Source organism: Oryx dammah, unplaced genomic scaffold (genome assembly GCF_014754425.2).
Source record: "Oryx dammah isolate SB20612 unplaced genomic scaffold, SCBI_Odam_1.1 HiC_scaffold_27, whole genome shotgun sequence".
In the NCBI taxonomy this organism is placed as follows: domain Eukaryota; kingdom Metazoa; phylum Chordata; class Mammalia; order Artiodactyla; family Bovidae; genus Oryx; species Oryx dammah.
This window is the reverse complement of record NW_024070211.1, coordinates 104156037-104169750: the sequence shown is the minus strand read 5'-3', so window position 1 is coordinate 104169750 and position 13714 is coordinate 104156037. Positions and strand designations below refer to the sequence as shown.

General features: G+C 36.9%; 1 protein-coding gene across 2 annotated transcripts in view; it reads left to right on the top strand.

The window, feature by feature from the left end:
* Positions 1-13714, top strand: part of GRB14 (growth factor receptor bound protein 14) — a 125853-nt gene that overhangs the window by 91352 nt on the left and 20787 nt on the right. For both annotated transcript variants that reach the window (XM_040229247.1, XM_040229246.1), the window contains 3 exons: positions 5568-5689; positions 7519-7593; positions 11312-11449. In XM_040229247.1, coding sequence (XP_040085181.1) covers positions 5568-5689; positions 7519-7593; positions 11312-11449 — 335 coding nt within the window. The remainder of the gene's footprint in view (positions 1-5567; positions 5690-7518; positions 7594-11311; positions 11450-13714) is intronic.

The following is a 13714-nucleotide window of genomic DNA, read 5'->3' as shown; positions in this document are numbered from 1 at the left end:
TTCTCTTCATGGTCTAGAAACTCTTGTTACTCTCAAGCTTATTGCCTGTACCATAAAGCCCACTAAGTTCATGGTCTTCTCTTAGCCCTTTCCCACTCCTTTTGGGGGACTTGATTCCGCAGTGTTCTTTTCTCATTCTTGAATTTTATGGACTCATCTTCCTCAAGGTTGCACTTAGCTAATTGCTTTTCTGCCATGTTAGATGCAGGACTTCTACTTGAGGCTCTAAGTCTCCCGAGGCTCTCTCTGGTTTGAATCACACACCACCAGTAAACTTACATGGGGTTTTATCACCATCCACTCCTCACCATGAAAGGGTCCTAGTTCCAGGAAGGGCAGAGTATGGGGTCGCTGGGACCTAAGCCATCTACTTACTCTCCATTTCCCTCTCAGTCTCCACTCTACCCTTTCCTCCACTAACCCCCTTAATCCAAGATAATTTCCCAGATGACAGAGGGTGCATCCCTGCATGGGACAGTGGAGGATCGGCTGGCCATTATTCTCCCTGAAAGTGAAAATGAAAGTCACTCAGTCAGGTCCAACTCTTTGTGACCCCATGGACTCTACAGTCCATGGAATTCTCCAGGCCAGAATACTGGAGTGGGCAGCCTTTCCCTTCTTCAGGGGATCTTCCCAACCCAGGGATCGAACCCCGGTCTCCCACATTGTGGGCAGATTCTTTACCAGCTGAACTCTAAGGAAAGCCTCAGAATACCGAAGTGGGTAGCCTATCCCTTCTCCAGGGGATCTTCCCGACCCAGGAGTCAAACTGGGGCCTCCTACATTGCAGGTGGATTCTTAACCAACTGAGCTATCAAGGAAGCCCATTATTCTCCCAATGATCATATTTGTCAAAGATTGATAAAGTCTAATTTGAAGGTCAAAAGTAAAGGATGTGCATCTTTGTCATTTTTCCTCTGCATAGTTTATCTTCAGGGCAGATCATGTGCTGTTTTCTTAATGGTAGTGATAGGTGATGAGTATAGTTAAACACAGGTTAATAAAACAAATAGGCAGACCTCTTGCTAATACCTTGCAATTTTCTCCCACTGTAGTTGCAGTGAATACAGATACAGTGCTTAGCACATAGTATGTTTAATAATGTGAACCTGTGCTTCATAAGATTGAAAATATCAGCTGGGGTTGTATGAGAAGTAGACACAAGTAAGGCTAATAAAGATTAGTAGAGGTGCAACTTCTCACTCGATATCTGAGTGACTGCTGGATCTCCCCTCAAACTGCTTCTCTTACAGTCTTCCTAGCTCTTTAATGGAGGCAGTCCTTCTAAATGCTTAAGCAAAGAATCTTGGTGTCTTCCTTAACTGCCCCCTCTCTTTCACTCCACATCCAGTTTGTCGGCAGATCCTATTGGCTCTGCCTTCAGAACACATCCAGATCCTGCTTGCTTCTTACATGTCTTTTTACTGCTCCACTCTCATCCAAGCCACGCCATCTCTCCCCTTGTTAATTGCAGTATTCTCCTAGATGGGCTTCCGGCTTCTACCCTTAAGCCTTGTGAAATCAGTTCTCCACTCAGCATCTAGTGTCATCTGGTGAAAACGGGGGTCAGCTTGTAGTATTCCTGTTCAAAATGACTTCTTATCTAACTCAGGAAAAGCCAGATCCTTATTCTGACCTGCATGGCTTTATCCAGTTGCCCCAGCTCATCACCTTTACTTCCCTGACCTCTCCTCCTGGTACTCCCCTCCCCTTTGCTCACTCAGCTTTAGCTACCTTAGCCTCCTTGCCCTACTTCAAACATGCCAGCCTTGGTTTTTGCCTCAAGGATTCTCTTCTAGTTCTTCCTTTCAATAGCTGCTTGGCTCATGCCTTCTTTTTCCTTTGGATCTTTGTTTAAACATTACCTTCTCAACAAGGTCTTCCTTGGTAATCTTTATTATTAAAAATTTTTTTTAGTTATTTATTTTTGGCTGTGCTGGGTCTTTGTTGCTGCGTGGACTTTCTCTAATTGCAGCGAGTAAAGGCTACTCGCTAGTCGCAGGGTACAGGCTTCTCATTGCAGTGGCTTTTCTTGTTGAGAAGCTGGGCTCTAGGCACATAGGCTCGGTGGTTGAGGTGTACAGTTGCTCAGTGGCATGTGGAATCGTGCTGGATCGGGAATCAAACCCATGTGCACTGCATTGGCAGGTGGATTCTTAACCACTGTACCACCAGGGGAGTCCCTTGACAAGCTTTAGAAAATGAATTTCTTTCCCTTGTTCCCTCCTCTCTCCCTCTTCCCCAATCCGTTTTTCTCTATAGTGTTTATTGCCACCATTTAAGATTTACATTAGATTTTTTTTTCATGTCTTCATATTAGATAGGAGCCCCATTAGGCAATGATTTCTTACTTACTGTCTTGTTGACTACAAAATTCCAAGCTCCAAGATGAATGCCTGACACATGGTAGGCCTTCAATAAATATTTGTTGAATGGATAGATGAATGAACAAGTGAAAACTGCCAGATTATATGGATTTATCTCATAACGAGTAGGAAGTAGATGAGTTTTTGAGCAGTGGTCACGTTGATGCAAATGTATTGTGAGGTTTCCTATGATAGAAAGGTCCAGGTTGTATTGGGAGAATGAGAAAACAGCAGTTTGGAGATTAGTTAGGAAAAGGCTAAGGTCTAAATTGGAATAGTGATAATGGGGGTGAGGAGTTGTTGGTTGTGTGAGAAACTTGGAGGAATAGTCTCATGTCTGGGGTAACAGCACTGGAAGATATTGGAGAGGACATGGAGTTGTAGAGACCTAGCAGGATTTAAGGAAAAGCACTTGGAGAGAGAAAAAGGAAGATACTTTTAGTTTTTTAATTTTTTTAGCAACTTTTGGGAAAACGTGTGTAACATAAAATTTATCACTTTATCCATTTTACTGTTCCCTGGAATTATATACATTTATATTGTTGTGCAGTCAGCATCCCTGTCCATCTCTAGAACATTTTTGTCTTCCCATAATGAAACCCTGAACCCATTCAACAATAACTCCTCATTCCTCCCTGACCCTGGTCCTTGGCAACCACCATTATACCTTCTGTCTCTATGAATTTGTCTATTCTAGGTACTGCATGTAAATGGAATCATATAGTATCTATTCTTTTGTGTCTGTCTTATTTTATATAGCATAATATCTTTAAGGTTCATCAGGATGGGGAACACATGTACACCCGTGGGGGATTTATGGTGACGTATGGCAAAACCAATACAATATTGTAAAGTAATTAGCCTCCAATTAAAATAAATAAATTTAAATTAAAAAAACAAACAAAAACAAAGTTCTAAGTATAGTGGTTTCTCATTGGCTGAGATGTGCAGTCTCTCAGTGGCTGAGCTCTTGCCAGGCAAACAGTCTTTTTTTTTTCCCTTTGTGAGCTCAGGAGTGCTCCTCCTTCTGGTTTCTTCATTCTATTTGAATTGAGATTTCTGTTGATTAATTTTTACAATGTCCAATCTCCTTACAGTTTCCTTCATGGTAAAGACTCTTTGTTATCTATCTTTATACTTCTATGTTTAAAACATTACCTTGCATTTTTTTAGTGCTCAAACGATATATTAAATGAATGAATAAAATAAAATTTAAATGAAAAAAAAAGGTTCATCCATGTTGTAGGGATTTCATTCTTTTTAAGGCTAAATATTCCACTGTATGTCTTTGCTATGCTTTGTTTATCCCCTTCGTTTGTTGATGGGCGTGTGGATGTTTTTACTTTCTGGTTACTGTGAATGATGTTACAATGATGTACAAGTGCCAGTTTCCCTCCTTATTTTCACTTCCTTCGGTCATGTACTCAGAAGCGGAATTGCTGGAATTGTGTAATATTCTTAGGAACCACCCTTAGGAACTTTGGTTTTAGACAGACTATGTTTGAAGTGGTGGAAAGTCTACAGTTAGGATTGAAGTGCCAGTGAAAGCAACTGCAGGTGGAGATTTCAATTCAAGGAACTTGACAGACAGACTTAATAGCTGAAGAGGTGGGAGAGTGAATTAGTTGAGAGCAGGGAAAGAAAAGTCCGAGCCAAGGACTGCATCTTAGGAGAGTAGGAGCTACCAGAGCTAGCCAATGAAACAGGAAAAGGACGATCAAAGTTAGGAGCAGAACCCAGAGTACTGATACACGCTTAGCCCCAGCTCACCCATATTCACTGAGTGTTCTTACAAGAACTTCCTTTCAGATGCATGAGCTTCTGTTTAAGTATGACATTACTTTCAAGGGTTTGGGTGTTGTAGGTCATAGATTCTTACTGAATGTTGAATTTCTGAGAAATTCTTCTCAAAAAGATCCATGAAGCACCTAAAAAAAATCGAGGATTTCTGTATTTCTTATTTGACTCGTCTCCATTTTGCATTAATAATTTCATAGTCACTTTTCTTTACCCTTTTGTTGAAGTGTGACACACCTTACCAGAAGAGAACAAATATAGACAACTTGATGGATTCTCAGATGTTGTGTTATATGTACCTGAGTATCTAACACCCAGATTAAGAAACAGAATATCTCCTTCACCCAGTGGTTCCCTCACACCCCTGCACACTCACCCATTGTACTCATCACCTTGATTTCCTAACACCATAGATCTATTGTGTTTGTGTTGAACTTATAAAAGTAGAATATTACTCTTTGTGTCTGACTTCTTTCATTTACTATTATGTTTGTGGAATTCATCCATGAAACTGTGTGTTATGTAGTGTATATTCCACTGTGTCCTTTATACAATTTACTTATTCATTCTCACGTTCATAGGCATTTAGATAGTTTACAGTTTGGGGCTATTATGACTAGTACCACTATGAACATCACAGTTTCTTTTTAAAACAGAAATTTTGCATGTTATGTTCACCTCTTTAAAGATGCCATTGCTTTTTTCATTTAAGTTCCTTTCCTCCTAAGTGCCTTCCCACCCTGCCTGATTATCTTCTTTGTTAATACAAACTGCCTGAACATTAGTTTTGAAAATAAAAAGTACCACAAAAAATTAAGTTTCTTAAAAAGTGTATGTCCTTGCATTAAAAGTTTCTTTTTTAAAGCATTTATTTTAATTTTTCTCAGCTATCCAGATTATGATTCTTAAATGCATACTGAACCTGTCAAAATTTTTCCTCTCTTAATGGGATGAATTGTTCAACCTTGAGGCAGATATTTTAATTTTTGGCACCATGATGAGTTAGAGAAAAATAATAGCTCTCATATTCTTAATGCAGGCTTATTACAAACTTATAATTTACATAGCAGTAAAAGGAGATTGAGAATTAGTGAAAAGTGTGAAAAGTGCATTGTGATATTTTATGTCATTTTTCTCTTTGGGTTACAAACTGCTTTGGTATAAAATCAACATTGCAAATTCAAAATTGATGAAAATTTTATCATTCTGGCTATTTCAGAATTTAAATTCTGAGTTTAAATTGGCTATGTTTAATAAAGATACATACATAATATACTTTATATATTTGTATGGATATATATGTCCATATATATATTTGTTTACCTACCTGTCCATCTTTCTGTCTATTCATCCATCCATCCATCCATCTATCTGTTGACATGCTCACTGGAACATTCTTTACAGAAAGAACAATAGAAGACCACGAGCTGGTGATTGAAGTGCTATCTAACTGGGGAATGGAAGAAGAAAATAAGCTATACTTTAGAAAAAATTATGCCAAATATGAATTCTTTAAAAACCCAATGGTAAGTGAAATCCCAATTAATAGTTATGGAAAATAAATGAGTTTAGTTACATTTTATTTTATGTGAGGAAAAAGTACACTATAGATAAAGTACAATTCTGTACTTGGTAAATTGTAGGTAAGAATTCTAGTTGTTTAAACTTATAGTCAACATGCTCACAGAAGTTCATATACGTAGTTTTGGGGAACTGTTGCTTTTTTTTCTTGCCTTTTAAGAAAAATAAAACTACATTTGATTTGGGGAATGAATTATTAGATATCTCCCCCAAGCGGGTTCCAAGATACTATGGTTTAAGTCTTTTTGCAGAACTTAGGATATTAAGATAAATTTTAAAGGAAAAACAGATTGATGTTTGTTGGGAGTGTTGAAACTTAACCAGAAGTTTAGATTGACAAGCATCTTGCTATTCCAGATTATTTTGTTTTCAGTGCAATAATTACTGAGCTAAGAAGAAATGAGATAAATACCAGCCCATTATCTAGTAAATACTACTTTCATTATAGTTCTTTTTAAAAGAAAATAAATGTATGTCACATACTAATGAAGACTAGTGATCTAGAGAAGTCAGAATAGCCTCTGGGCTCATTATTTTCAATTGTTTTTGTCTTTGCAGCTGTAGCATATTTTTACATTAAGTTTTGGATAATTGGATTGAAATGATGTACTTAATGAAAAATATATGATACACACCATAATAGAATATTTTCAAACCCAGAAAGGCCTCTTACATTCTCTTTATTTGAACCTATTAATAGAAACATAATGGGATGATCTTTGACAAATAAAATTAGAGTCCCAATAAAAATTAAATAGAATTTAAAAGGAAACTGTTTTCTTGTTGTGAATCTTTATTAAAAGCAAGAAATTTAAAAGTCATCATTAAAGACATATGATTTAGTGCTCATTTTTGGTTTATCTATTTTTTTAAATTTTATTTAAACAAGGCTATAGATTCATTTTGTCGACTTAGAGTAGTGGTTCTCAACTGAGAGTGATTGATAATAATGTCTGAGGACCTTTTTGGTTGTCATACTGAGGAGAAGCGGGGCTGCTAGTGGTGGAGGCCAGGGATGCTCTAAGCATACTGCAATGTACAGAATAGTTCCCCCAGCACAGTGTTATTAGACAATGTTAATAGAGCTACTGTTCAAAAACCCTGTCCTAGAGGAACTATAGTGGCATATAATTTTCCAAACTTGCCTGATCATAGAAGTTTCCTGGGGGAGGGGATAGTGCTTATTAAAAATACAGGATCCAGATCTACCCTGACCTACTGAATCAGACACTCCAGGATTGAGGCCTGGGAATTCCTATTTTAAACAGCTTTTCTGGGTGAATTTTATGATTAAATGGGTTTGGGAAAACAGTAGGTAGAAAAAACTGTCCTTTTAACAACCTGACCCTCTAGTCCAGTCCTGGCTCCTTTATACTGTGGCTATGACCTTGGGTAGATACTTTACTTCTGTTTACTACTTGAGTTTATAAAATTGTCCTTCAGTACGTGCTAGAGCGGCTGCAGGACTCTGGGACAAGGCTTGGGAGCTCACGCACGAGCAGCCCGAGGGCAGTGTTTTGTAACTGGAGGCACATGGGTCTTCGTGTGGCGGCACCCCCTGAGAGTGTCTGCCTAATGTTTGGGCTGTGCTCCTACCTTCTCATTAAGGTACCTGTGTATTGGTTACAGTCAGGGACTGGCATTTTAAAAAGTGCTTTGGGTGAATTTTCAAAACGCTGATGTAAGAGCTTTTGCTTTAGATTTCTCTGTTGGTCATAGTTCCCTCTTTTCTGGCATGGCTTTTGGGAGAATGTAACATGTATCTTTTCGTTAGTATTTTTTTCCAGAGCATATGGTGTCTTTTGCAACTGAAACCAATGGTGAAATATCCCCCACACAGATTTTGCAGGTAAAATATATTTTCAATAAAATATGTAAGTAATAAATAATAAAGGGAAACTGTAAGGTCCATATTTATTTATTTATCTAATTTTATAAGTAGATATACTCATCTTGCATTTCAATGCCCCCCCCCTTTTTTTTACTTTATGAGACTAAAAATTTTCTGTTTTTATTGAAGTATAATTGATTTACAGTGTTCTGTTAAGTTTCAGGTGTACAGCAAAGTGATTCTGTTATACATACATATATATCTATTTTAAAAGATTTTTTATAGGCTATTACAAAATATTGAGTATAGGTCCTTGTAGGTCTTTATTAGTTACCTATTTTATATATAGTAGTATGTATATGTTGTTTTCAGACTCTTAATTTATCCTCTGCTTTCCCCTTTGGTAACCATAAGTTTGTTTTCTATGTCTGTGGATCTGTTTCTGTTTTGTATATAAGTTCATTTATATTATTTCTTTTTTAGGATTATACATATAAGCAATATTATATGTTATTCATCTTTCTCTGTCTGGCATACTTCACTTTTTAGTATGAAAATCTCTAGGTCCATTCATGTTGCTTAAAATGGCATTATTTCATTCTTTTTATGGCTGAGTAATATATGTAAATATATCACATCTTCCTGCATTTGTCTGTCAGTGGACATTTAGGTTGCTTCCATTCTTGGCTATTGTAAATAGTGCATCCATGAACATTGGGAGGCATGTATCTTTTCCAATTATGGTTTTCTCTGGATATAAGCCTAAGAATGGGCTTATAAGATCGTATTTTTAGTTCTATTTTTAGATCTATTTTTAGTTTTTTAAGGAATCTTCATAATGTTCTCCATAATGGCTGTACCAATTTGCATTCCTACTAACAGTGTAGGAGGGTCCCCTTTTCTCCACACACTCTCCAGCATTTATTATTTGTAGACTTTTTAATGATGGCCATTCTGACCAGTGTGAGGTGATACCTCACTGTAGATTTGATTTACATTTCTCTAATAATAAGCGATGCTGTGTAACTTTTCATGTGCCATCTGTATGTCTTCTTTGGAGAAATGACTATTTAGTCAGATCCATATTTATACATGTCCAGATTTTGGACGTTATGTCTTAAATTACTAATTTTTGATGGAGATAAAGTTGGAAAAGAATAGGAAAAAACAAAATCTAGATAAAGAGTTCCCTAAGTCAGTAAAGACCCCATCACTATATTATTCTTTCCAGTTTTGGACAATTGTCAAAGGATTTTAAGTGTATCACAAAAGGAAATTTGCAGAGTTTTTGCTCTGTGACATATTTAAAGGCTATGTTAGTGTTTGAAAAAGTCAAAATTTCCAGTAAATTGTAGACCCTTTACAAACAGATATTTATTATTAACTTTTATAATAAATGCCCTTAATCCTATTTGTGATAAAATATTTAGCAATTCAATGAAATACTATCTATGATGGAAATAACTGATTGAAATATGAAATAGCTGAGTTAAGAATACTAAGTATTTAACATTTCCTTAGTTTTACATCTGTTGGGCATTTCTTCCAAACTGGCTATGGCTTTAGGTGACCATTTTCCCAAGACATTTTCATTACAACAAAAGGTTTCGGGTATTTTATGTTTGATACTATACTTGTTAACAGGTTAATGGTAAGCAGTGTCTTTATAACGGTCGCTGTTTATCTAAACAGCAGGCATCCTCGAATCCACTCAATATTCTCTCATTTTTAATGAAGAAAACTTTTAATAGTTCCAGCATAGATATTACTTTGAATATATTAATATTTGAATATATTGGTAAATACACTGAGGATCACAGATTTCTTTCCTGTGGGCTTTTTATTTTTAAGAGGTTGTATTTCATTTTTTGCTTCAAAATATTTTAGAGATATGATTGCTCTCGAGATTTCTCCAAAAGCTACTTATATGCCAGTGGGTTTTCACAGACACCCCATGAAATGTTAGGGTGAATTGCAGTGGAGGTAGTGCCCCAGGATCCCCGCTCTCATGCCTCCTAATACTTTGCATTTGGATTATGAGAGAGTGGTGGATTGGAGTTCTTCTGCCTCCTTTCCCAAATTCTCCTATAATTTAGTTATACTGCTTTAATGTTAGATTATAAAAACAAGAAAAATCATAACTTTGGAATCAGATAGTCCTGTATGTGCCCCTGACCTCTTCTCTCCACTGAGGCAATTTTTCCACTTTTTAAAACGTTCCTTCTTTTTCTAGCGTGACCTCTGTGACTCCCTTTTAAAAATTTAATTGGTTTGGTTTAATAACTTGGAAAGCACTCAAACTAAAAAACCTACTTCCCTGTTTTGCATGTCAATTAATTAATATCTGTGGCTCATTAAATTTAAAGTTTTTTTTTTTAATTTACTTAAAAAACATTATCTACTCTCGGTATTTCCCTGAATAGCCTTTTAAAAATATGTCACGTTGTTTTAGATAATGCTTTCTCTTAGTTTCAGTTTTCCTATTTTGCATTAGTTTATTCATAGAGGTTTCTATTTTCTTGTTTTAATGAGACACTAATGCATTTCCACTGTCTTAACTACGGATGCTGAGCACAGCTACTGAGAGCTAGTCCTTTTCATTCTCCATTTCCTGACTGACACATGCCCTCTGTCTCCGTTACTTTTCACTGGGTCGTAAACTAGTCCAAACCTTAATGGCTTAAGTACCTACTCACATTTTGTCAACAGTTTTGTAGGTCAGGATTTGGAAAGGGCTTAGCTGGATGGTTTTTGGAGGCAGATTGACTCCCAAAGGGGTTATGGATCCACTTCTTCTAACATGGCTTTCCACTGTGTGTGCCTGGTGTTGCTTGGCACCTCTCCCTCTCTCTCTCTCACCTCTCCCCAACCCTACATGGTGTCTCATCCTCCAGGGCTTTTCCAGTTGCATTGTGCTTCTCACTGTACAGCCATCTCAGGGTAGTCCAGTTTCTTACATGACAGCTAGCTTCCAAGAGTTAATGAGTGAAAGCTATCAGGCTAGTTAAGGGACAGAGGGTTAGAATCAGCAGTGTGCCCCTCCCACCACATCCTTTTGGTCAGAGCAGTCACAAGTCTTGCCCAGATTCAAGGGGGTGGAGAAACTTCATTTCTTGGTTCTGTGGCAGGGTAACATTTGCAGAAAAGCTACTGTTGCAGTTCTCTTTGGAAAACACAACCTGCCATACCCACCCACAACTGAGAACCGTAGAGAACGAAGAAGAGATTATTTGCTTTACCTTCATCGAGGAGATGAATTTGGCTCAATTTCTTATTCACTGAATAATGGAAGTCTGGATCATGGTCTTACTTAGACTGTAATGAAGTTGAAGGTGATAGGTCAATCCATAATCTCAAGGGAAATCACCAAAAGGGATGAAAAGATACTCTGGTTTCTCTCCAGATCTTATAAATCTTTCACCTTTTATTAGAGAAAGAGAAGAAAAGTATCAAGATGAAGTTGAACTTTTCAAATGGACATTGAAATAGCTTATAATTTTGGTGTTTGACTAAGTACTGATCACTTAGAATATATATTTTGTGAGCATATTTCCATTTGGAACTTGCCTCAGGGTTTCAGAAGACTGATTTATTTTCTGTGTATATATATCCTCATGTCCATAGTGGTGTATAAGTGGTATCTGTGCTGTTTGAAGGTGCACATTTCTATTTGAAGTATAAAGCTACAGTATCATTGATTCAGAAACTGTATGAGAGTGTTTAAATTTTCTTCCAGATGTTTCTAAGTTCAAGCACATATCCTGAAATCCATGGCTTCTTACATGCAAAAGAACAGGGAAAGAAGTCCTGGAAAAAGATTTATTTCCTTTTAAGAAGATCCGGTTTATATTTTTCTACTAAAGGGACATCAAAGGTAAATTGTAATATCAATGATATATTATGAATTATATGGAAGTTGTAAGTTAAAATGGACTTTACTTTGTTTTATTTATTATTTTATTACATGGTATGGTTTTTTTTTTTTTTAAGATTCCAAACATTTGCCATAACCTGTTGAAAAACTAATTATTCAGCTTTATTTGCCACTAGCTTCAATATACATCCTTTGATGGAATTTGGATGCGCTTGTTCCAGTATCACATTCCTTGCCCATTTTTCCCCCACTCTGAATTTTTCTTATCAAGGCTGGGGTTTTGAAGCCCACCAGAGTTCACATCTGTTCTTTTTACCCAGGTTCATATTGCTGACCTGTTGATGTTGAGCAGTTAATAACACTTAGCTGAGTCTGTAACTGCTTATTAATTCCTTTGTGTGTGTCAGTTTTGCCTCCTCACATAGACTGTAAGTTCCTAGAGGAAGTTACCGTGTTATGCTCAGGTGGGTGTATGTGTTTGTGTGTTTGTGTATGTATACCTGTCTGTGTATACAGTTACATAGACATAGCTGTGCTGATGTTCCTACACACACAGAATCACATGTGCATACAATCTCCTTATGCTAGCACTAGGTAGTCTGTTTCTAGGTAGTCTAGTTGTTGCCGACTATGCCATATGCCTGCAGTCTGTGTCTTGATATTTTATGCGATGCATAGATTCCTTGTAAGTAAAACTACTTTTGAGAGTTTTCATGAGAGTTTAACTCTATGTTCATGCATCTGTTTTGTCACTGATGACATTGTTGCTTTTTTATGGGTAATCTGTCATTTTTCTCTGGCTCTTATTCAAATTTTATTATCCTCTTTGGTATTTGGTCACTCCTGGCATATTTCTTGGTATGTTCAAATATATTCTGCTAAACCTGGCTTGATTCTCAACATACACATTCAGTCTGCAAATTGTTTTTCTTATATGCCGAAGATGTTCATTACTTATTTCTCATTTTCAGTATTTGATCCTTTACCTTGTAGTACTATTTTCTGTCTTGGCTAGTCGTGGCTCTAGGTGTCTGTCCCTTTGTTTGTGGCTGCCTCCAGTCTCTGTCTCTCTCTTCACACAGTCTTCGCCTTTCTCTGTGTGTCTCTGATAAGGACACTTGCCATGGATTTAGAGCCCACCCAGATAATCTAGGAAGATCTCATCTTTAGATCCTTAACTTAATTACATCTGCAAAGACCCCTTTGCAAAAACAAGGAGGTCACATTCACAGTTTCTTCAGGTTAGGACATGGACAGATCTTTTAATTTTGGGTGGAGAGTGAAATGATCAGGTTGTAAGATTAGTATGGCCATAGGAAGCTTAAAAAGTCAACCAGAGACAGAAAAATGAAGAGGGGCAGGGAGCAGGGGAGATGGGGGGGTAGTGAGCAGGGAAGGGAGAAAGAATGATTGAGTTGAGGCACAGATGCTGATTAGTGCTAATTAGACGATCATTTCATTAATCAAGGATCTAACCTAGGATGAGCAGTGGAGAGAGAAGAAAGGGGCGGATGTAAGATTAAATGGCTAATGGCCAGGCTTTGTTGACAGTTGATATGAAAGAAGAGGAAGCACTTAATGTTCTTAGAGAAGGACATGAAAGGAAAATAAATAGAAAATGATGGAATAAACAGGAATAGGAGATTTGTTTCAAGGTCACCATCTTAGAAGAAAGATAATGATCTTAGTTCAAGATATATTGCATTGATGATGAAGCATCAAATGGAAATGCCCAGAACACAGCTAATGATGGAGACTGGATATTTGGGCAGTGGTCCTAACAGGAGTTACGGAATTGCGAAGAAGTAATGATACCATATTTTCCCCAACTTTTCTTGCATGGCTTCCTCGCTTCTCTGATACACAGTCTTCCTTTGTTGCTATTCACACGCTTGTGCACAAAGACTTTCAGGTGTTTGTGTGTGTATGTGTGTTTCTTTAAGGTTTAAGTGGTAGAATATTTCATGGAATAGAGCTCTACTTAGTAATCCATTCCTTCACAGAAATCTTTTATGTTTATTTATAAGTAAATATAGTTTGACTACTAGTATTCTAAGCCACCAGGGAAGCCCCATTCTATCTTATAGATGCATTTAACTTTTCTTGAGGATTTAAACCTAGTTCTCAAATTTTTATATTGTAGATAATGTTAGGATGAATAATTACCCATTTTTGTAATTAAGATTTTAGATTTTTCCTTAACCTTCGTAATGAACTTTTCTTTTCCCAGTGTTCCTAATGTATGAAGTAATATATGAAGTTAGT